The 25,751-nt window shown below is 42.0% G+C and overlaps 1 protein-coding gene across 4 annotated transcripts in view; it reads right to left on the bottom strand.

Moving 5' to 3' along the window:
• Positions 1-25,751, bottom strand: part of GAREM1 (GRB2 associated regulator of MAPK1 subtype 1) — a 205,870-nt gene that overhangs the window by 7,272 nt on the left and 172,847 nt on the right. For all 4 annotated transcript variants that reach the window (XM_045458960.1, XM_045458959.1, XM_045458961.1 and 1 more), the window contains one exon: positions 14,753-15,925. In XM_045458960.1, the coding sequence (XP_045314916.1) occupies positions 14,753-15,925 (1,173 nt within the window). The remainder of the gene's footprint in view (positions 1-14,752; positions 15,926-25,751) is intronic.

The following is a 25,751-nucleotide window of genomic DNA, read 5'->3' on the forward strand; positions in this document are numbered from 1 at the left end:
AGCGTCCAGCCTCCGCTCAGGTCATGATCTCGCGGTTCACGAGTTTGAGCCCCGCATCCGGCTCTCTGCTGTCAGCACACAGCCTGGAGTCTGCTTCAGATCCTCTGTCTCCCTCTCTCTCTCTCTGTCCCTCCTCCACTTGCTCTCATCTCTCTCAAAATAAATAAGCTTAAAAAAAAAAAAAAAAAAAAAAAAGGAAAGAAGCATATAAGGCAACCCTGATCTTAACAAAGGATCAAACTCCTCCACTGAGTTGTGTTTATTCCCTGTTCCCACTGAATTCAATTTGACCCAACCTTCGGGACTGGTGGCTCTTCTCCAGTGTTGAAGCTGCTTCTGAAGTTATGCCCAGGGCTTCTCACTCGGAAGTGTGCACGTGAATCACCCGGGGATCCTGTCGGCATGCAGACTCTGATTCAGCAGACCGGGGGTGGGGCCTGAGAGCTGCACTTCTCACAAGCTCCGGTGACACGGTCACCACACTTAACGGGACAGGGCTGCAGATGGAGTAACGAGGCAGACTTCCAAATCCAAAACATAGCACTCTTTGGAAGAGCCGCCCCTAACTTCCTTCATGTTCACCGTGGAGAGGATTAGGGGACCTGGGATTCCCACGGCTTGTGTAAGTCTGCCTGCCGTCACCCCCGTTTCTTCTCCATTCACAGAGGCATTCAAGAAATAGGATTCTTTTTAAGGAAGTGGACTTTTAACGCACTTCTCTGTGTCAGGCAGCAGGGGGCAGTTTATACCCGGTTCTGCTAGTCAACCCTAAGCTACACAGGTAGAAATGGAGCCAATTCCGGCTTCGTCAAAAATGTCCTTGCTTGCTTTTAGGCCTTGTTCCTACCAATTTTTTTTTTTCAGCTTTGCCTTCAATTTCTTTCTGTCCCAGCAGCTCTGGGCTAATAAAGACAATGAAACAGCACGCTTCCATTAGCTTTGGTATTGGGTTTGCTTAAGACCGAATAAAATGGGTTCACCTTACACTGCATCCCTACCACCTACACTGTGCACTGGGCCCCTAACTGGCTTCCCAGAGCCGATTCACTTGCCAGAAAAAAACAGATGTTAGGAAAAATCATGTGACCACAGGTGACCAGGCAAACCTCAATTCTAAAATTAGTGGAAGCAATTTAAGAAGTCTTATCCATTGCATTTTTCCCTAGGGCTGAGGACCATTGGGCCCACCCAGAGGACCCACAGCCTTGGTTACCCGGACCCCCTGGTGATAGTCTTTCATTTGGAAATGTTCTTTAGGCTAAACGAAAATATTCAGAGCAGCAGATTTTCTTCTCCACTAGCTGTAGGCTTTCCCCTTTTGAGCTTTTAAAAAGCATGGGGTGGATGACTACAGAAGGAAAATCTGGGAGGACATGGGTTTGGATGAGGGAGAGAGAGGATCGCTCAGCCAGCCCAGGAGGACTCGTGCACCACTTAGAGGGCTGTCTTTTCCTGAGCAGAGAACCAACTAGGACACTGAAAAGCTCTGGAGGAGTCACCCCACTGGCTGGCTTTCAGGAGTATATACTGGTTACAAAATAAGTAATCAAGATATTGCATCAGCTTCCCTCCTGTGAGCGATTTGTACCTTAGCCAACTATGCTTCTTTTCTTTCTTAGGGAATGTCTATAGAATTTAGGATGAATGAGAGCTACTTTATTATACACGTGCCTGATTCTGTTTATACTTATGGTAACAGGAATCATGGAAAATATAAGAAGATGGGGAGCCTGTCGATTAAGTTTAAAAAAATTTTTAGTGTTTATTTTTGAGAGAGACACACACATAGTGTGAGCAGAAGGGCAGAGAGAGAGGGAGACAGAATCTGAAGCAGGCTCCAGGCTCAGCTGTCAGCACAGAGCCTGACGCAGGGCTCGAACTCAGCACCGCTGAGATCATGATCTGAGCCGAAGTCTGACAACTGACTGAGTCACCGAGGAGCTCCTAACGTTTTAATGTTTAAAATAAACAGTCCCCTTTCAACACTGGGGTAGAGAAGAGCACAGGGCCAACATGGTTAATGCTGAGTTTGATTTAGAAATTTCTAAGTTCTGGAAGTAGTCATTAAATGTGACGTTTCATTAGGGCTCACTTACCTAGATGTCAATTATGATATGCTGAGATGTCAATGACTTAACATAACTGACTGACGTAGGTCTCAGAACACAGAAACACTTGTACTTGAATTTGACTTACTGGAAGTCTCCTCTTCCTGTTCTTATAACTAACCCCAGGAACTCGAGGTCACTTGGAGCTGGTTCTGCCCCCTACTTCTATAGCTGGGCAGTACCGAACAGCTTTCCAGTAGGCTTCCTGCAGGACAGGAGTGGGCAGGAAGTAGTCAAGAAAAGCACTGGTAGGTCATGGGGCCCAGAGGGGGTGGTGAGCTATGGCTAACTGCAGTGTTTATAGCTAAACTCCAAACTGCATCTGAGATACAGAAAGGGTTAGAGGCCACATGAGTTAAGTGTGTACGTGTGAGTGTGTGTGTGGTTCTTGTTCTTAGGAGATGGGGTGTAGTCAGTGAAGAGAAGTCCAGAGGAAGGTCTTCCTCCATTGTCACGGGAGGGCTGTTTGGATGTAATCATGAGTTCAATGGGAAAGAACTAGGCTGACAGGAAACCCATCTTGGAGAAAAGGTAGTTGAAAACAAAAACCAAAAAAAAAAAGATCTTAAAAGGACCTGGTCCATGACAAGAACTTAATGTATAATTTTGTAGAGGCAAAAAAGAATGGGTTGTGCTCCCCCAAGCATTAGGACCACCTGGGGCTGAGCATAGCTGACTGCCTGCTCTCTATCTCTTACTTTCGTTACTTTCTTTTCTTTTTTTTTTAAAGATTTTATTTATTTTTTTTAAAAAACTTTTAATGTTTATTTTTGACAAAGAGAGAGAGACAGAGCATGAGCGGGGGAGGGGCAGAGAGGAGGCACAGAATCTGAAGCAGGCTCCAGGCTCTGAGCTGTCAGCACAGAGCCCGACGCGGGGCTCGAACTCACAGACTGTGAGGTCATGACCTGAGCCGAAGTCGGACGCTCAACTGACTGAACCACCCAGGCGCCCCAAAGATTTTATTTTTTAAAGTGATCTCTACACCTAACGTGGGGCTCGAACTCACAACTCCGAGACCAAGAGCTGCATGTTCTACTGACTGAGCGAGCCAGGCGCCCCTCAACTTGTTACTTTCAATGCGCTGCTGTAGAGGCTCAAATGAAGTCACATGCAGTTTATGGGAAAAACTATATGGTTTGGTGAAATATATACATTTTGGGATCCAGAAGGTATAAATAGTGAGGGTTTATTGTGCCCTCTTACTTCCTACCTCCTACACCCTTATAACAGGAATCATTCTCCTTTTCTTTGCTTCTTGATTGGATTCAACATACATATCCAAAAGGAGTGTAGTTATATTTGAAATGAATTTTATGAATTTTATCTGACAATGAAGGGCAATTTACAAGACTCGATGGCCATTCACCCTATTTGCAGTTTCCCCTCATATTCAATTTCACTTCTAAGTGCCACATTTTTAGCAGATTCCCTCTAAAAGTCTCAGCATGTGGCTTTCATCACATTTCTTGCCATCTCCAGAGGCACCCTCTCATTGCTGGATAAAGTCCAGCCTCCCCTGCTTCCCACTGAAGCTCTCTGCACTCCTTCTCGCTATTGCTTGTAGCCAGAAGAAATGATTCCATCTCATTCCATCTTTCCAGTTACTTCTCCCACCACTGCTCTACACAAACACACAGGTCCAGTCAAAGCGGCAGATTCAGTGTCTCCTCAACACACCTTATGCTTGTCTGCTCCTTCCTCTGCTTTGGTTCTTACTGCCTGTCTCTTCCAAAATGCCATTTCCTAAGGCTCAGGCCGACCACTGCAGGCTCGGTTTGGGACCCCTGCATGTGGCCACCAGGACTTGTTGCTGCTCCTGAACTCAGCTCACGCTGTTTATATTTACTTACTTTCCAGGTATATTCAATTAGCCTGAACGTGCAAATGGTAAGGACCAACATCGCTGTTAATAGTGCCCTGTGGATGACAGAGTTAAAAAATATATATATTGTCACCTCTGGTGCAAATATGTCCCACAGAATTTAATAAAGGTAAAGGTTAATAGAAATCACCAAAAATACAAGAAAAAGATACTTTTATTTTAAAATATATACTATGAGAATGCTTTTTATATTCTTATGTGGAGATCGTTATTTTTAAAAAAATTTTAACGTTTATTTTAGAGACGGGTGTCAGAGAGAGGGGGACAGAGGATCCGAAGTGCGGTCTGTGCTGACAGCAGAGAGCCCGACGAGGGGCCTGAACTCAAAAACTGTGAGATCATGACCCGAGCCGAAGCCGGATGCTTAACTGACTGAGCCACCCAGGCAGGCCTGGAGATTGTTATGGGTAAGTCGGGGCTGTATGTTAATTTTTTGGTGTCCTCATAGAAGTGGTGATCTAGAGAAAAAAAAGGCACCAGCAGACCTGGCACATAAGACCACCGTTGACTCCACCAATCCACTTGACGTAGTAAGAGCGTGAAAATGACAATGGTGGTGTTTCTAAGTTGGGACACGCCAGCCCCCGCAGAATAGTTACTACTCTCAGTGAGCATATAACAGAATACACCATGCTTGGTGGACCAGACTCCTCCTCTTCCTCTCCAACGCAGCATTTAGGACTGAACTTCAACTGGCCCCAGCACGGGGAGGATGAGGCTACCTGGATTATCAGGAATAAACCTCCAACACTGGTCCTAAGTGAGGGGGCAGGTGTTCTGCCTGTCACAGATTATGGATGACCTTGGCTATGGGTAGTTTGGGTGTGTGCAGAGAAGCTCGCCTACTGGTTATGGAAGTGTTGATGGACACAACATGGGTTCGGGTGGCAGCAGGGAGAGCAGACTCCCCGCTGTCCTCTGAGCCTCGCTTCGTGACTTCTCTGATCTAAAGCTTTTCCCTCCAGCAGTTATACCTCCTACCATTCTCTCATCTTTGCTCCTTCACAGGAGGGGCTTCCCTTTCCTAAAATGTTCAGTGATGAAATTCTTATCAAATGTCAGATACCACTACTCAGGATTAGGACAACTCTCCTTAGTATTCATGCAGCGCACGGCTAACCCAGGGCTAAATACCGAAATTTTATGTAATTTATTAAAAGGTGGAAATGGTGAGCTCTGCTCTTTCTAGAACATTCTCTAGTCACTTTTCTTTAGTCTACAAGGAATATTCATGTGACTGCCGTCTAACACACTGACATAATTTAACAGTCAGGGTTTGAAGTAAGCTGTAAAAGTGTCTGGGGGCTAGGAGCTGAGAGCAGAGCCACTGTCCCTAAAAGTGGCCATCACTTTCCCTTCTCCTACACACTACAGTAATTCCATTTTGCTATTGACTTGTTCAAATGTATGTTGAGTGCCTATCACATGCTCACTGAGCTAGTGGGTATACAAAAATGAGTAGGTCATGGAATTAGTTGGGAAGAAGGGAGACAAACACATAATCAAGATACAAATTGGCCCTCTTATAACAGAAGTAAGAGCAAAGGTCAGCAAGCGCACCATTGATTTATTCAAGGTGACAGGAGAACAAATGCATAGGCAATTATCCCAAGAAAGTCTTCAGGAAGAAGGAATTACAAGTGCACACAAGGTACAGAGGCATGAAAAAACCACCACAGTGATGCTCTGGTCTGGGGGCTTCCCCGACTAGACAAGTACTGGTGACATTTATCAGACAGAAACTTAGAAGGAAGAACAGAGTTTGGGAGAAAGAAGGGACCCAGTTATGAAAATACGGAGTTTGAGTTTGATGTTCTAACAGATAGAATCTGAGTGATGGTGGCATTGGGATCTCAGTGAGACGTGAAGAAGGCTGAACCCCTAAGGAATGGGCAGAAGATGAGACAAAGAAGGAGAAACACAAGTGACTACCTCTTACCACTCACAGAACAGAGCCCTACCCGAACAGTGTCCAAGAAGTGAAGGGAGGGGAGACAGCAAGAGAGTGTCAGTGTGAAGATAGTAGGGTATCGGGAAGTCAGGAAAGGTCTGGAAGATATGCGAAAGGAGGTCACTGGGGATCTTAGCAAAGGAAGCCTGAAAAAAAAAAAAGAAAAGCCTTCGAAGCCAGATTCCAGTGAGTCAAAGCTAGAACGGGAAATGAGGGTGGACCTGGGAGGGCAGACCATTCTTTTTAAGAATACTGACTAGAAATGAATGAGGGAGGCAGCTATTAGAAAGGGATGGTGTATTGAAGATGGCATGGCTTTTTCTTCCCCCTGAATTGGAAGAAACTTTAAAAAAGATGCCCAGTATGTACACGCACATAATGTAACCTGGCGGCTGAGTGCTCACGGACTCCTGGGACCTATTTAAGAAGATGTGGAGAACACGCATTTTTTTCATTGCTTTCTGCCTTGGCCTTTCCACCACTGGCCACTGTAAAGCTAGAAAAGAAATGAACGGTAACTTACTGTAAAACAGCTAAAGCAAAGATAGAGCACACTCAGTAGAACGAATGCTTCGGAAAGCTTTGTGTTTCTAAGTGACGTTGGTCAACAAAGTCAAAACCCCATCTCAATCCTTGGTTGAAAAAGAAATAACGTATCACAGAATGGGACTGTTTTATTTTCAGAATGCTGTCCGTGAAGTTTAACTTGCTTTCCTGACGCTGGGAACAGCATTTAACCTTCCTTTCCCCCTCGCTACTCCCTTTAGCTCTGTCTGGCTGGGAGGGAACTGAGCACAGTGTAAATGACCAATAATTTGTGAAAAATGGACAAGGAAGTCTTCTTCCTAAATAGTCACATGTTAAAAGTAATGCATGAGAATTTGTTCAAAGTGCAAAGCTCATTGCTACACGGTTAGAAAACAAGGTTACAAGTGTTTGTTTAGAGGACAAAATTCAAATGTTACATACAATTGGGAGCACTTTATATACATTACCTATGACCTGATTTCTTTCTCCTGTGACATTATCTTCCTTTGACACTTCCTAGGAATTAAAGAATACAAGAAACCAAATACACACCAAGTGTTTATGAAACAGCATAGTGTAGGGGTGGGGGATTGTGGTATGGTATTTCTTGGACAGTCTTCATTTCTTGGAACTCTCTACTTGTCTTCTATGGAAGAACTGACACTTTTTACACCCTTTCACTAACTGGACCAAAGAGATCACTTAAGAAAAGTAAATGGAACACTTATTATGACATCTTTCGCATAGCCGTCTTTTGGGGGGGAAAATCAATTTTATAGCCATATACTCAGCTTTTAAATACAACAGCAGTGGATCTGGAGTTGAGGTCATACACTCCCCTTGTCTGTAGTTTAAAATGTACCATCATATGCCTGTGTGTGAAAATCTTTGGTCTCAAAGAGCATGTTGCTTAGAATCATGGACAGTCACCAAAGAGACACTGGCATACTTAGGTGGGTAAGGATCGTTTTACCTCTTTGTTGACAATGATTCAGAAAATACATAGATACTATATGTAAGCTTGATCTAAAACTGGACTCACCTGTACTATGAGTTTTCTTCTCTAAGAAGCCGACTTCAGGATAATGTCAGCAATGGAAAGAAAGGAGTTTTGTAACCACGCTTCCTTGAACTTTGCAACTTTGCCTTCACTGCATGCCCTCTGCCCTGTATTTTACATTGCTTCCCACACTCCCTCTCCCAGATAACAAAATCATTACAGCCTTAAGAAATCTTATTTATAAAGAGGCTTTTATACAGAGTTCATAACCCTGTCACATACCCATCAGGATATTTTCAGCTAAACAGAAATTAAAGTTTATAGTGACAAAATAGCAATAAATGAACCTCTATGTGATTAATTACGCGAGGGCAGATGTGATTTACAGTCGAAATCCTGATTCTTAGATGCATACTTCCCCCCCCCCCCACCCCGGTTTTATACACTGATGATAAGGACCTAACACAGACCTGGGTTTGAAATGACCTCCAATCTCCAAGCCTCGGGCGAGGGAGGCAAGGCGGAGGCTGTTCACTGGGAGGCAAGAAGGGCAAGTGGTTCTGAAAAGAATACTTGTTTAAATTCTAGGGTGTTTCTATGGACTCAGGAGAAGGAATACGCCATTGGGGCAGAGAATAAAGCCCTTTTCTGAGCAAGGAGTATAATACATGATAGACATATTTAAATAGTATATAACCTTCACATTAATGTGATTTTGTGCAAATGGTACCCAAGAGTGCAGATTTGAAATAAGAGCTATCCCACAGAATATTATAATTACTTTATTAACATTCTAATCGTTGAGACTTTCAATGGACACAGGAGAAAAACATTTCTTGGCTTAGAAGCTTTCATTTAAAAACAAATAACCTACATGAAACCAGAGGCAATTAGTTTCAAAATTACCAAAACACAATAATAATTTAGTCCTTATTTCAATTAACAAATGGGAACGTAGGTATGGCTTGCTTACAGGGTACTCCTCAAAAGTCGTAATTAAAATTAATTAAATGTCAAATGCCTTAGGAGACCTCATTAATTAGTGGAATCCTGAGTGAATCTTTTTGTAGTGCAATTACTTTGAAAAATAAATAGTCACTTCCAGAGTAATCTTTTTAGTACCTAAGCCTGAATATTGTGTCAGATTTATTTAAGAAAATCTGTCTTTTAATGCCTTTTCTAAGGTTAACATTTGATACAGGAAAAAATTCCGAAGACAAAATAAAATAAAAATTCAGAGTAAAATCCATTCTCATAGCCACTTTTCTGAGTTTATAAATGAACATCTTTTTATAGCTTTTTCCTAACTTTGGTAGTTATGTAAGGTATTCTTGAGAGACAGAGAGAGAGAGAGAGAGGGAGCAGGGGAGGGGCAGAGCAAAAGGGAGACACAGAATCCGAAGCAGACTCCAGGCTCTGAGCTGTCAGCGACACAGCGAGACAGGGCTCGAACTCACAAACTGTGAGACCATAACCTGAGTCGAATTGGACGCCTGACTGACTGAGCCACCCAGGAGCCCCTTTGTTTTTAAACCCAGTACGTTTTTTGTAATATCTCAGAGACCCAGCAAAATGAAACTATCACATGTGCTTTTGGAATGTGGGGACAATGGAGCCCGCCTGGATACTGAGCTGGCTGTGGAGGGAGATGTGCCTGTTTCCGTCAGCCTCCTTGACCCTTTAGAGGGTTTACCATACCCTCATTAAGGAAGGACTGAGGGAAAAAGCCTCCACAAAATCATTTTCTATCTGACCCTAAACTGGAATCTATCCCATATGAAGTTATGGCTATTATTTATTAAATGCTTACCAAGTGCTCGGGCAAAGTGCCAAGCACTTTGTGTGGTGTGATAATGCAATGAAGAGGCTGTTATTCTCCCCACAGGAACTGACTCAGGGAGGTTAAGTATTTTGCCAAAGGTACGAAGCTACTATGTGGTAGAGTGAGGAGGATTCCAATCCATGGCTCTTAACGTGCCTCTAATTATCTATCACATAGTGTGGCTGGTCACTTCTCTCCCTGCTTCTAGTGAAATTCCACCGAGACAGGGAAATGAAGTCTCTGGGGATGCTTGGCATTTCTTCCCATGCACCTACCGATTGTTTAGCCAGTCTGAGGCAGATTCACATGCCCCAACTCACTTCTGTACAGCTCAGTCCGTTTTTTTTCCAGCACCTACTGGACTGGGTCCGATCAAATGTGGCATTAAACTCACCCTGTAAGTCTTATTTTTCCCCAAACACCAACAACACAGCGTGCTCCATTACAGGAACTTTATTTATGATGGACTTTAAGCCTTATGCAATGAATATATGCTACCAATCCATCTTATAACAAATCCTCGTGCTTAGTTTCTCAGGGGCTATGGGGAATCATACTCTCACTATGGTTATCGCATTCTTCATCAATATGGCAGTAATACTTGGTTTAAGCCAGTGGCTCACAACCTAAAGTTCCTTTGATGATTTTATTTTCATGAACCTCAGGAATTGCTGCCATGTCAATAACCAAGAGTGAATAGACCTTTTTTTCTGTTACTGAAGATGATGGAGGATATTAATCCCTGGGTTCTGGAGTCCCCAGGTTGGACACTGTTGCATAAATGATTTTAGAAGAGCTGTGATTCTACAGTTTTGATGATGATTTGTAATTCAGTGTGCAGACCAGAACAGCTTGGGACTCATACATTCTATTTGTAGAATTTCATGCAATATAAAGTCTTTCCATTATTGTTTTCCAAATGGCATCTTTTTAAAAAAAATGTTTATTTATTTTTAAAAGAGGGAGAGAATGTGGGGCGCCTGAGTGGCTCAGGCGATTAAGCATCTGACTCTAGATTTTGGCTCAGGTCATGATCTCACGGTTTGTGGAGTTTGAGCCCTGCATTGAACGCTGTGCTGGCAGTGTGGTGCCTGCTTGGGATTCATTCTCTCTCTCTCTCTCTCTCTCTCTCCCCCCCCTCTCCCTCTCTGTTCCTTCCCAGCTTGCTCACACTCTCTCTCTCAAAGTAAGGAAATAAACTTAAAAAAAAAGCACCTTCTTATTTAAAAAAAAAAAAAGAGGAGGTAGAAAGAGAGAATATGAGTGGGAGAAAGGCAGAGAGAGAAGGAGACAGAGAATCCCAAGCAGGTTCCGCACTGTTAGCACAGAGCCCTATGTGGGGTTCAAACCCACGAACCATGAGATCATAACCTGAAATGAAATTCAGTCAGACGCTCAACCTACTGAACCAGCGAGGCACCCCCAAAATGGCATCTTCTAAAGAGGAAAAAAAAAAAAAAGACAGTTCTTCAAGTTCTTAAAAAAAAAAAAAAAGACACTTGTTGAGTGTATCCAGGTAAATATTTTAGACCTATCAACCGGTACCCAAAAAATTAAGATGATGGAGACAGGCCCACGATGTTATGAAGTAGAAGATGTGTTCAGAATAAATGTATGAACCAAACGGATAATCCACTTAAGAAGGACTATCAGGTCATTCTGATTTGAGGGCACTTTGCACAATTTGAGAAGGTGAAATGTCACCATTCAGTGATCTGGGCGTGCCCTTTCAGTCTGAGCTCATCTGCAACAACTCTGAGGAGTTCAACTGGCTGCGTCCTTTCTCTATTTGGAGCTATGCTTACTTTCTCCTGGGCTATTCCTATAAGGAAGGGAATAGCTTCTCATATTCTGGAAAAATAACTGGCAGAGTTTTGTTTTCAAAAAAACTGTATTAAACAATCTTTACATAGACACATGGCGACTAGAGCATAATGCTAAATAGCCACATCAAATACAAAGTCTAATAGGGATACATCAATTACTCCTCCACTGAGGATTTTCTATCTGGCCCCACCACCTAGTTTTCCACCTAAAGATACAGGTAGGAAAGTGCTGAAAACATAACCCTGAGGACTCCGGAACTGCAGCACAGTGCAGGAAACACAGTAAGCATGATGGTTGAAGGGGAAAGATTCATTCTCACGGTTACAGAAAGAAACAAACAGCTCCAGAATTTGCTGGGGAGAGAGCGCAGGTCCATGTTGTGACTCAGGACCCTGAGGTAGGAAGTGCAGGAGGAAGAGAAGAGTTAGAAGGACATGAATAGGCTGATAGACACTGCAATGGAGCCGTTGTACCACTGCGTCTTAACAGGCCTGGGTCATGGGCTGTGGCAAACGGAGTTCGTTCACCGATTACCAGCTTTGCTTCCCTTACTAGGAAAGACGTACTTTCGGGGCGCCTGGGTGGCTCAGTCAGTTGAGCGTCCGACTTTGGCTCAGGTCATGATCTCGTGGTTCGTGGGTTCGAATCCTGCGTCGGGCTCTGTGCTGACAGTTCGGAGCCTGGAGTCTGCTTCAGATCCTCTGTCTCCCTCTCTCTCTGCCCTTCCCCCACTTGCACTCTGCTCTCTCTCTCTCTCAAAAATAAACATTAAAAAACAATAAATTAAACAAAAAAAGACATACTTTCTTTGACTCCATTCCATTGCTCCAGCACCTTCTATCCCTAAAGACCTGGGGGGATTTGTCACCTTCCCAGATGATGTCTCACTTGAAAGTGGCCTCACTTGAAAGCTTATTACCATCTTTAATTATTAGGCGGGGCAGCTGTTAAGATACAAGGCATGTCTTTCTCCCAGGACTCACTCCAGTACAACTTTCCAAAAAAGTTTTATTTAATTCTGTGGGAGCACTTGAATTTATGCCCCATTAAAGTTCCCTTTTGAAAATTACAAGCTGAAGCCACATCTAACAATTATGACGTTCTCTGGATCCCACATACTTCCTAAAAATGGAAAACTCATTTCATGGTCACAGAGCCAATAGAAAAATATGACTTCATTTGAAATGCCTAATTTTTTCAAGTAAATTAAGTGATTTCAGGTGTTTAAAATTTTTTTTAAAAAGTGTTCTATAAACACTGGACATGCTCTGAAAAGATTCTCTTGTAATAAATTACATCGAAGACTGGAGACCAAAATCTTTTCTTCTCCTGTGAGGTTGGCTTTTACTTTCAAATTTAACTCTCACATTTTTAGTACCAAGGTCAAGATAGAGCCTCTTAATATTTATGTTCTTACTCATCTTTCAATTACGCCACAGAACAAACAAGTGGCACTAGGTTCCTATTTCTAGACTTAGTTACATAATGACTCTGGGTGTGACCACCACGGATGAGTCAATCAATCAGTCAACAAACATGAGTCCCCCCCTATGTGCCAAGTAGGACCAAAGTTGCATGGGAACAGCTGGCATGGTCACAGCCCTAATGAAGATCAGGGTTCCAAGTTTCCAGTAACATCAAATAAAGAGCTGAGTTGAGACATACTGAAAACTCCTTACTTTCCAGAAGGAGTGTTTCCTTTACCTGTTTTCTTGGGGGAAGTGGGGAGAGGAACATCGTCGGACATGAATGAAAATGCCAAGGACTCTAACGTCACCAAGACTTCCCCCCAATTTTCCATGGCCCCTACTGGGTACAGGGATCTTTGGGCTCGTGTCTTAAAGTCTGTGCAAGATCCTGCAAGGAGCAAGCACAAGTCCAGATCGGCGGTCTCTGGGGGGTTATATCCTAGAGCAAATGGCCAGAGGCGGGGCGGGGGGGGGGGTTCTCTCTCAGGAAACTGCAGCAATGAGGGCTCCGCGTGGAGAGCTAAGCATGATGCCTGGTACAAAGTGCCGCCTGATGTTCAGGGCTGTCCATGACCTGCCTCCAGCCTTTTCAGCCATCACTGCCTTTCACACATCCTAGTCACCCTATTCCACTGGCTCAACAGAACTCCTTGTTTTTCCGCACCTGTTCCAGCTTCCACACCTTTGCTTGTGCTATTCTGCCTGGAATGCCTTTCTTTCTCATTTCTCTGCTCTTCCAATTCATGTCTATTTACCAGCTCATTTAAAATGTCATCATCTCCATGAAGCTTGTCTCATGCATCACCCAACCAGAAGTTTCTTTCTCCTCTGGACTGCCACACACATTGTCTGTATATGTCTCTCTTCTATTGTTTATCATATTTTCACATGTAGGACAGTCATCTCATTTCATCTGTTAACTTCCCTATAAAACCCAAAGATAGCAGAGTCCAGTCTTATTGATGGTCTTATTTCTCACATCCCACCCAGTGTTTCCAGGGTTTTGAAACCTGGTTCTGCAAAGCTGCAGGGTTCCACAGAGGTGTCTTGAGACCCCCGGGAGGAACAGAGACAGAACAGGGACACATGGAGACCCCTGCCCTTCAATGTGCTTCAGTCAGATGAGTTCTGATTTTAATTCTTCTATTTATTGCGATTCATGTCAGCCTTTTTTTTTTAAGCTTCTGTTAGAGACAAAAAAAGAAAACCACTGCAATAGACAATGTCAAATAAGTGACTAGAACTACACCCTCTGTCTCTAATGCTTTCTTGATTCAGAGATAATGAATTCCAATGATTAAAAAGGAGGAGCAGAGGTTCAGAGTGCCTGTCAATCGAAGAATACAGTCACAACAGAGGGCCCTTTCTCCTGTCCCGTATTGACCTTTTTACATTAAGATTTGATAGAAGCCCTCGGAGCCCTGAACGAGTTATGTTTAAGGCATTAAAACAGAACCACTCCAGCTCCTGGTTCTGCTCTGGTGTGTGAGTGTGTGTGCACATACACGGGCACACCTACTGTGCTTTGATCTCAATGTAACTTCAGGGATACAGGAGAGGGTTACATATCATGCCGATGTCTCTTGATCCCTCTCCTCCCACCCCCCAAATAAATCTACTCTTCCTTTAGTCTGTACCACGTAACTGGCTCTAAATACCCACTCTGTTGCTCAGGCTAAAGCTGCAGACGTTTTCCTTGACTTCTCTTTCCGTCACTACCCACATCCAATTTATCAGTAAGTACACTCGGGTCTACCTCTAAAACATGTTCTGAAGCAGCTCATTTCTCCCTGCTACCAACTGCTGTGGTTCAGGCCTCATCATTTCCTACCTCCATTACTCTAATGTCTCTTCTCTGGTCTCCCGCGGTCTGCCCTCTCCTCCCTATTATCCGCTCTCCAGGCGGCAGCGAAAGTCGTGTTTAAACCCCTCCCGTTACAAACTCTCAAGGTTTCTCATCAAACGTAGAGTACAACTCTGACTCCTAACTGGTAAAAATAATCTGGCAAGTATGTCTATTTCACTCCAAATTAAGCAGATTTGCTTCTCCGGATACTTTCCCATTGGGGAGTTTTCCTTTTCTTTAGGAAAGAAGATGCATTAGTAGATGCCTGAGCAGAGAGACGGAAGGGTGCCGTCACTCAAAAACAGAAGGGACTTACGGCTTCAGATTTGGGAGGCACTGGAGGCGGAGGTAGGGCGATCTCTGAAGACTTCACTGCCGCTCCCAGAGCTCCGGGGGCAGGAAGAGGAGAGGCTGCGCACTTGGACCGGACAGAACCTCTGGGCTGATCGCATCTGCTCTCCTCGCTCAGGGAACGAGTGAGGGGCTGCTGGCTGGGCTTGCCGTCCTCCAGCCAGAGCTCTTCGTACGGGAGTTCTGACTTGCCTGCGATGCCTGCTGACTCCTCACTGGCTTCCGGGAAAAGGTAGTCGCTCCCACTGTCACCCAGGTCCTGGTAGGGCAGGATGTCATGAGGAAAGGGGGCCCACTCTCCCCCCAGGTCCCTGCAGCCATGAAGGTTCACCTCGCTGTTGCCATGGAGATTGTTGCCATACACACAGACGGAGAGCCGGTGGAAGGACTGGGTGAGCTCATCGCGAGCGTAGCTAAGCGAATTGGGCACGTGGTTGTGGCCAGAGCACCGGCCCTTCTTGGGGCTTTTGCAGTCCTCATTCCAGTCAGTTTTCACGTCTCGGACAGCCCGGGAATACTCATCGATGTCGAACTGTTCCTGGCAGATACCCAGCCAGTGATGGACCAGGGTTTCGGGCCACACTTCTCCCTTCACCAAGTGTTCTGGGAGGCTAAACTTGGGGACGGTCAAGTGCAAAGGGAAGTGCATGGGGAGGATCTTGTTGTTCCGCAGCACACAGCAAACCACCACTGTCTTGGTCTGGATGTTCACAAACTTGTAGCGATGCCCCTCACGGATGAAGTGGAGGTCGTAGGGGTTCCTGGGGGGAGGGCTGGGCACAGTCACATTCACCGGGAGCCTGGTTTTCTCCACAATGTTGCGGATGGTGTGTTCGCCCTCCTGCATCTGAAGCTCCAGGGGACTCCGGGTGCTAAATCTGCCCTTGCACTGGAATGGAAGGCTAATGCTTTCATTGGTCCGGTGATTCATGCAAATGAGGCAGGGCATTTTGCCTTTGCCCAGCTTACTGATGGAATTGAGTTTCCCAATCTTTTTGAAGATTGTGTTGAGTCGTGACTTTTCTTTGAAAGTCTTTGCATACAAGATTTCTGCCTGCCCCATTAGAGTGAGTTCATCCCCAGTACAGAGGGTGATGTTGTAAACTTCGGTGTCCTCGTTGCACTCACCCGAGGCAACCTACAATAGGATATATCAAATTTTAGGTTAGTTTCCCTTAGTCCATTCCCACAAAGAAGGAGACAACTTGCCATTAAGATACACGAGCACACATACAGAGGAAAACGCTATTTTAACATTCCTTGTATAAAATTTATATGGTTAACAATAACACGAAGATACTCGTTTAACCTTTTAAAAACACACTCGACTCTGAAGAAAAAAGCAATCTGTTCATTAATAAAAATTTGAGAAGCACAGAGAAAAGACACAAAAAGAAAATAACACCCACAGGCCTGATTCAGAGACAGCCATGGTTAACGGTTTGATAAACATCCTTCCAGTTTCTTTGTCTATGTAGAATAGCCTATCGTATGAATAATTATTTGGGGACATTAATCTCATCATTCTGTCTTTCCCAGTTATAAAAAACGCTTCCATGAACACCACTGTAAGAAAATTCCTTATTTTTTAGTATTAAAATTTTATGAAACTTTCTGAAATTGGAATTGGGACAGAGGATGTAAAAATGTTTTATTTCTCCCTGTTCTTGCATTTTATTCTACTCATGTTCATTGGAAGAAATATTAGAAAATACAGATGTAAAAATGAACAAATTCTATAGTTTTACCACTAAAGATAATCTATGTTAGCAATTTTATATAAACAAGAGAAAAAAAGAAATGAGACGTGTCGTCTATCTCAGAGATTTGTGAACACACACACACAGTTTTCTTGTTTCGTTTCTCACTATATTCATTTTCTCATGTACTGACCTTCTGTATTTGATTATCTGGGGATGTGCCTTAATTTTTGACTAGTTCTTTATTATTCGATGAGTTTTCCCAATGTTTGGCAATTGTAAATAGTACTGCAACGAATTTTATTTTATTTATTTATTTATTTTTTTTTTACAGTTCTACTATTTCCTTAGGATAAAGGCCCAGAAGTTGAATTGCATGGGTAAAGCTATATATGCACTTGAGAGGTCTAATATGTACTTGCTGTTGTGCTTTATCAATGTTATAGTTATTTATACTTCTTCCACTTTATGAAATTACCTGCCTCTCCATACTCAGGATAAAGAAGTTTAACGTTTGCCAATATTAAAGGTAAAGCATGCATCTTGCGTTTATTCATTCACACTTTATTTCCATTTGCTTTAGTTGACTATTAGGATGGTGAATATGTTTTGGTATTTTTTATGTGGCTATTTAGGTCTCTTACTTTGTGACCGTCTATTTGTGTCCTTCACCCATTTTGCTAATGGGATGGTCATCTTACCTGTTACTTTTCATGTAATGTGAATGTCCTTTATGCTCTATATTTTTCAATTTGTTGCTTGAATTTCAACTTTATAACTTCTTTAAGTGCTAAAGGTTTGTCTTCCTATGTAGCAAACATTTTCAAAATTTTCCTTTGTAATTTCATTCTTGGGCATTACGCTTCTACTAGTTAATACAAATCATTGGTTCTGAGTTAGGCGTGATTTTGTCCCCATTCTCCAGGCCCTGGGGACATCTGACAAAGTTTGGAGACGTTTTTGATTGTCATGGCTGGGAGGGTGCTACTTACACCTAGCAGGTAGAGGCCAGGTATGTTGTTAAACATGCCACAATCACAGAACAATCCTTCATGGCAAAGAATGATCTAGTCCAGATTTCAGTAGTGCTGAGATTGAGAAAAACTGATACATTTAACCAATATTTTCATCTAGTATTTTGATGGTGTTTCATTTATTAACTATTTAACTTATTTAATTAAAATTTCTTTGATGGATTATGAAAGGTAGAGATCTCACTTTCATTTTTTAAACAGTTAATGACTGCCCAGTATACTTCTTAAATAACTATTTTCATCATGGATTTGAAGTGCTGCTACTTTGATCATGCACTAAATTTATACAAGACATGGGGTGCCTGCCTGGCTCAGTGGGTAGAGCATGCGACTCTTGATCTCGGGGTTGTGAGTTCAAGCCCCACGCTGGGCATGGAGTCCAAATAAAAAAATTAAAAACAATTATAAAACACATACATGCATTGTAACTTATATTTGTATCTACTTCGGGGCCATTTATCTTAATGACCTTTCTGCCTACTGTCTCATCATAACTAAGTTGTTTCAATTTCTACGTCTTTATCTTACATTTTCAGATCTGATAACAAAAGCCCTCATTTGTAGTTATCCTGACTCAAAACAGTTTTGGGTGGCAAGAAACGAGAAGCAAAGTCAAAAGTCAAGTAACAGTCTGAGAGAAAATATCTGCAATATTTCTGCAAGTAAAGAACTAACACCCTTAATACATATGCAACTTAAATTTTGAGAGAGAGAGTGTGTGCACAAGTGGGGGAGGGTCAGAGAGAGGGAGGGAGAGAGAATCCCAAGCAGGCTCTGCACCATCAGCACAAAGCCCAATGCAGGGCTTGAACCCACGACCCGTGAGATCGTGACCTGAGCTGAGGTCAAGAGTTGGATGCTTAATGGACCTGTGCCACTCAGGTGCTCCTACATAAGCAACTTTTAAAAAAATGACCAAAAATCCTCCAGAAAAACTGGCAAAAGTCATAAAAAGCCAATTCACTAAAAAAAAGCGCACAACAGACTTCAAACCAAGGAAAAGATGTTCAACTTCTTTTATAATTAGAGAAAAGTAAATGAAAATTATACTGAGATACCGCGTCTTATCTCGAACACTGATAACAAAAGCTTGAACTCATACTCAGCTGGGGAGGCTATGAGGAAACAGGTACTCTTGTTCATAGCTGGTGGAAACGCAAAATGATTTCCCCAAGGCGGGGAATTTGACAATATCTAACCAAACTATGCACCCATTTATCCCTCCACTCAGCAATCCTACTTCTAGGAAATTACCCAAAGACATTCCTCCATCAGTATGAAAATACAAATGCACAAAGTTGAGTATTATTTGTATTTGTACAATACCAGAACCAATCTAAATGCCCAAACATAAGAAATTGATAGAATAAACTAAGGCACAAACACAAAATGTATTATGCAAAAAAGAACGAGTTCAATGAATTAACATGAAATGACTTCTATGATATATTAAGTGAAAAAAAACCCCAAAGTGCATAAAAGTTTATATAATATACTACCTTTTCATTTAAGAAGGAAAAAAATCAGTCTATATTTTTCTGCTTATTTTTATATATATAAAAAAAGGAATACAAGAAAAACAAACCAGAAAACAATGAAATTGGTACTTAAGGGAGGTAAGGAGGGAGGGACACCTCTGTGAGTGTGCCTTGCTATCGAGTTTTAATGTTTAGGAGATATGCTAATGTTCCAACATATTCCAAAAATAAAATAAAGTCAACAAAAATTTAAAAGAAACTGAAAGCTGAATGCAAATGGAAACGGATGAATCCAATCTTATTTCAAAGAAAAACTTACCACACAGGGGACAGAGACAGAGAAATCACCCACGTAACTTTAAAATGCTTTGACATAAATTGCCAGTAGGGAAAAAAAGACCAACCACTATGGTGTTCTTTTAGGTAGATTTGTTTTGCATAAGAGAATGGACATAGGGATTCTGAGACCATTTATGTATATTGTAAAAATAAACAAATGAGTAAACATATTCTCTTGAGAGCCAGAGTTTTCACTGTGGAGGGAAGACAGAAATGTGGAACTAGGAAAGGTAAGAAAGAACTCCACTGGGTTGACTGAAATTGGGAAGTACTGGTATTAACTCATAATTTTAGGAAACTGTACATGCTCGCACACATCTATGTCTTAACTTTGTTCTTTCCAAGGGATTAGAAGTAAAGACATCACCGAATATACCTAGTGTCCCAAACCATTCCCTACTAAAAGGAATCTTGATTCCAGGACTAGGGCAGGAAAGGTATAAGATAAGCTTGGGACATTTTGTTGTGCCAGAAAGTGAAGAAGGGCTCCCGACATGATAGCAACATGTCAAAAGGACACAGGAGTCAGCCTGAATTGGCCTCCACTGGCCAAATCTGGGATGATTTGAGCATCATAATACATAAAGACTGCAATGAATTATAACCTATTGAACAAAGCAGGAATGCTTAAATCCACACTGTTATCAAAATGAGGAATGAATGAAAAAAATGAAGGGGGTAAAGTGACAAATGCACAGGAGTGGTGGGATTCAAGATTGGTCTACACAAGAAATATTAAGAATGCTTAATTTATAGGATGAGTTTGATTGAGTAGGTTATGTGAGTGGTCTTAGAGTGTCTTCCCTCAAAATGCATACTGATTGCAAGGGGAGAAAAAATAAGTACAGACTGGAGAAACTAAACAACACTCTGACCAGGTGATCAAATTTAATACAACCAGAGAGGGATCCCCGGGTCGTGTGCCTCTGGATGTGATTCCTGATTTTAGGACCTCAGTTATAGAACATTCCACCTACAACTGCATTACTAGAATCTAATTACCTAATTACAAAGAAAGAACAGACAAACCCAAATTGAGAAATATTGTATAAAATACCTGGTGTATGTTCCTGAAAAACATCCATGTGATGAAGGACAAGAAAGGTTGAGGAACTGCTCCAGGTTAAAGTGAATTAAATTTTTTTTTTTCAACGTTTATTTATTTTTGGGACAGAGAGAGACAGAGCATGAACGGGGGAGGGGCAGAGAGAGAGGGAGACACAGAATCGGAAACAGGCTCCAGGCTCTGAGCCATCAGCCCAGAGCCCGACGCGGGGCTCGAACTCACGGACCGCGAGATCGTGACCTGGCTGAAGTCGGACGCTTAACCGACTGCGCCACCCAGGCGCCCCTCTTGCAAACATTTTTTAAGACTGCAAGTATTTCAAAATAAAAAGTTCAAACAGGGGGCGCCTGGGTGGCTCAGTCGGCTAAGTGTCCGACTCTTGGTTTTGGCTCAGGTCACGATCTCACCTTTTGTGAGTTCGAACCTTGCATCAGGCTCCATGCTGACAGTACGGAGCCTGCCTGCGGTTCTCTCTCTCCCTCTCTCTCTGCTCCTCCTCTGCTCTGTCTCTCAAAATAAATAAACTTAAAAAAAAGTTAAAACAGGGCACTAAGAAAATTTTAGATATTTTTGCCTATTTTTCCAGATGAACTTCACAATCATTTTGTCTATGGTTTGCATTGGTAATTTTATTGGCAGTGAATCTACCTGCTGTTTTGGCAAGGAGTGACATCATCATCATATTTATAAATAAGCACATGACAATGCTCATCATTTATTGAGATTTTATTTCCCTAATTAAGTTTGCCTTTGTTGTCGATCCCTGAACATTGCTGTTCATTTGTACTTGCTGCATATGATTTGTTGCGATCCCCTATGTCCAGGAACCTCACTGCAAGAGTTTTTTCCAGTTGATCACCTTGAGATTCTTAAGTGACTAAATCTTATGTAACCAGTGCAAACTTTACCTTTTTTTTTTTTTTTTTTTTTTTTTAGTTTTCAACCCTTCTCCCTGACAACGGTATGGTGGTGAGTGTTGTTCCATATTTTAATATGAATATCATCAGTATTTTAATATCAAATGAGGAATTTGATGGTTTGAGATGGATTTTTTAAATCATATTAGTAATGTGTCTTACCAATTCTAGTTTTCTAAATGTTTCTGCAAGAATTTTTTTTTAAGGTTTATTTATTTTGAGAGAGAGAGAGAGAGAGATAGAGAGCAACGGAAGGGCAGAGAGAGAGAGAGAGGGAGAGAGAGAAACCCAAGCAGGCTCCACGCTGTCATTGCAGAGCCTGAAGTGGGGCTCGACCTCACAACTGTGAGATCATGCTAAGAGCTGAAATCAAGAGAGTCGGACACTCAATTAACTGAGCCACCCAGGTGCCCCTCTACAAAGAAATTTTAAAAATGTGTTTAATCAAATGCCATTTCTGTATCCAATAAAATAGTCATGTTTATTTTTAATTTTGATGTGCTATGTTTTATATGAGTAGACTCTCAAATATTGAAACAACCCTATATGCCTGAAATAATTATGAGCGTGGTGCACTTAAAACTACACTACATGATTCTTCTGATACTATTTCATCTATGACTTATGTATCTTAGTCACAGGTGAAATTAGTCTATAGCTCTATTATGTTATCTTTGTCAGGTTTTCTTTTTTTATTTAAAAAAATTTTTTTTAAACATTTATTTATTTTTGAGACGGAGAGAGAGAGCATGAACAGGGGAGGGTCAGAGAAAGAGGGAGACACAGAATCTGAAACAGGCTCCAGGCTCTGAGATGTCAGCACAGAGCCGGACACGGGGCTCGAACCCACAGATCGTGAGATCATGACCTGAGCCGAAGTCGGACGCTTAACCAACTGAGCTACCCAGGCGCCCCTGTCAGGTTTTCGTATCAAGCTTATTTATACTAAGCCGGAGATAGATTTTTTTTTCTTTTATGTTACTGAAAAAGCAACTGGGTAAAGTGACCAGCAATGTTCATGTTATTTACTAAGTGGTAATCATCAGTGTGTGTTTAGAAAACCTGACAGTGGCAATCTCTGTAAATAGTTTCTTACCCACTATTCTAGGTCATTCTATGTAATTTTAAACTTTGGAACAGCAATCTGTCAATCCGTATTAGCGCTATAGAAAACAAACAGCTCCATTGTCTTGTTAGTGAAGCGCGTTTCTCTGTAGCAGGCACTATCAGAACATAAATGCCAGCACAATATTATTTTAATGGTAGTTCAGGCTCCCAAAATCCATTTTAGGTGACTAAGATTAAGTGTTGCTATTCTTTTTTTTTTTTTCAACGTTTATTTATTTTTGGGACAGAGAGAGACAGAGCATGAACGGGGGAGGGGCAGAGAGAGAGGGAGACACAGAATCGGAAACAGGCTCCAGGCTCTGAGCCATCAGCCCAGAGCCCGACGCGGGGCTCGAACTCACGGGCCGCGAGATCGTGACCTGGCTGAAGTCGGATGCTTAACCGACTGCGCCACCCAGGCGCCCCAAGTGTTGCTATTATTTTTAACAAGACCTCAATTTAATTGTATTTACTTTCAGACTCTGTATTCATCTGGGCGTCTATATTGGAATAAGTTTAAGAATCTAAATAAATAAATTAATAATAAATAAGCACAATTTGGGGGGCCTGGGTGGCTCAGTAAGTTGAGCATCTGACTCTTGATTTCAGCTCAGGTCATGATCCCAAGGATACTGGATGGAGCCCCGAATCAGTCTCTGTGCTGAGCCTGCTTGAGATTCTCTTCCCCCACCCTGCTGACCCTCTATCCTGCTTGCACACTCTCTAACAAAAATAAAATAATAAAATAAAATAAAATAAATATAAATGAACTTATTTGGAATAATTTCAGATTTGCAGAAAAGGTGCAAAGTTGTATACCCTTTGTCTAACTTCTCCTGTTAACATGCTACTGAACCGTGGCACATTATTATCAAAACTAAGAAATTAACACTAATACAAGACTACTAAGTCAACCACAAAGCTTTATTTGGACTTCATTAATTTTTTCCCACTAATCTCCTTTTTCTGTTCCAGGATCAAGCCAGGATATCACAAGGCATCCAGTCCTTTATTCTGTGAGTTTCTTGGTCTTTCCTTGTTTTTTATGACCTTGAGAGTTTTAAAGAATATAGATTAGGTTGTTCTTTTTTCTAAAAAGAGAGGGAGCAAGGGAGTAAGTAGGTTCCATGCTCCTGATGCAGGGCTCCATTCCTCGACCCGGGATCATGACCTGAGCTGAAATCAAGAGTCAGATGCTCAACCGACTGAGCTACCCAGGTGCCCAGAGAAGAGAGGTTTTTTTTAAGCTAATAAATCATTTATAAATTATAGTATTTGGCACATATCAGGGCTGACTTTCTTTTCCCACAGGACTTATAGCCTCAAGGCTTCAGTTACTTTATTCTCTTGACTTTGGTCACCAAGAGTCCCTATGAAGATTCATTTGCTATTAATTCTACTTTTAGTTTATCCCTAAGGCTTTTATTTTCAGCTAGCATCTAGCTATGTTTACAATAATACAGATCAGAGGTCAGCAAACTATTGTGCATAGTCCAAATGTGGCCCACCATCTGACTTTGTAAATAAAGTTTTATTAGGACATTGCTGTGTTCATTCCTTTGTGCACAGTTTACGACTGCTTTCATTCTACAATGGCAGCGTTGAGTGGGTGCCACGGTAACTGTAAGCCCGCAAACTAAAACAAATTTTTTAAAAAGCAGTCTCCATGTTGGGTGTGGAGCACAATGCGGGGCTTGAACTCTCAACCATGAGATCAAGACCTGAGCTGGTACCAAGAGTTGGACTCTTAACTCACTGAGTCACCCAGGTGCCCCACCACAAATGTATTTATTCTTTGTCCCTCTATAGAAAAAGTTTGCCGAGCCCAGGGATAGATGAATGAAAAGATCTATGGCCTTTGGAAATTAACTGGAACAAAACTATTAACTAAGTTATGAGCTGAGTTTGTATCTGCCTTTAGTATTAGGTGACCTCAGGCAAAATGAGAACATTACCCCTACCGTCTACTCTACTAGCTTAATCAGCGTATGTAAACAACTTCCCACAGTGGCAAGTTCTCAATAAATAGAGGCCATTAATATTACTTTTATGAACAATAAAAACATTAAAGAAGTTTTAAAAAGTAAGCTCTGTGCCCAATTTGGGGCTCGAATTCACAACCCTGAGATCAAGAGCTGAATTCTCTACCAACTGAGCCAGCCAGTTGCCCCCCAAACATTTAAATTCTTTTATTTATTTTGAGAGAGAGTGAGCATGAGCAGGGGACGGCAGAGAGAGAGGGGACAGAGGATCTGAAAGGGCTCTGCGTGGACAGCAGACCGTGGGGTTGGTGCCCATGTAGGGCTTGAACTCCTGAACCGTGACACTATGACCTGAGCCAAAGTCAGAGTCTTAACCAATTGGGCCACCCAGGCACCCCACAAAAACATTTAACTTCTTAATAATTCTGTTTCATATTGACTTTCACCTCTGTGTAGGTTCGTGTTGGCTTCTATTTCTACCTACTACTGTTTTCAAGCCCTAACCACTACTTTAAGCATTATCCTTTCTTCTGTACTGAAGAATTGCTCAAGTTTTTATTCAATGTGTTATCCCAAAATAAAACTTAATGTCAGAATAGGGCCTGAAATATCCTTACAGTTACATCCCAAAGGAAGTGAACACATTGAAATGATTCAAAAAAATACACCGTTTTAAGGCAGACTAGCCTCCAAAATGCTCAGATGCACTGCTGTACTTCCTTTTTAGTAAAACTTTGTAAAAAACTTGGCAGTTCATCCATTTGGATCAGGATGGAGACAGGGATGTTGAGAGAAAGGGTTCTCATGAGACTTGAGAAATACACACACACTCACTCACACAACAAACTATTTCCAGTTAACATCCAAGGAGCTTCTCAATTGCGAAGGAATAACAGAGCATATGTTTCTTTCTAGACCTTTAAATCAACTTAATATATTTTTCCTAATTTACCTTTATAAACATACACCTTCTAGAATGAAGAAATCATGGGGTCTAGTGAGTACCACACACCAAAAGAACTGAAAGCGAACGTCCGTGTAGCTTGTGAGACCCAAATCAAGACGGGACGTGCACAGTGTAAACAGCTCAAAATTATCCTTACTAAATGTCACTCTCTGGGCACATTCAACAGTTTTGTCTACGTTCTGGTGTATGTGTATACTTCTAGAGGAAGTTACTCCTACTCCCATACATAAAAATGTATAACATATGTGAGTACAATCTGTAATTCCACGCTCCCAACCCTGATGGCATCATTAATGCCAGCAATTAGTTCTGCATAAATTATGAGACTAACGTCCCAACCCATCTTGTGGTCACTGTTGGTGGCGGGTGAAGAA

This window comes from Leopardus geoffroyi, chromosome D3, assembly GCF_018350155.1.
Source record: "Leopardus geoffroyi isolate Oge1 chromosome D3, O.geoffroyi_Oge1_pat1.0, whole genome shotgun sequence".
In the NCBI taxonomy this organism is placed as follows: Eukaryota; Metazoa; Chordata; class Mammalia; order Carnivora; family Felidae; genus Leopardus; species Leopardus geoffroyi.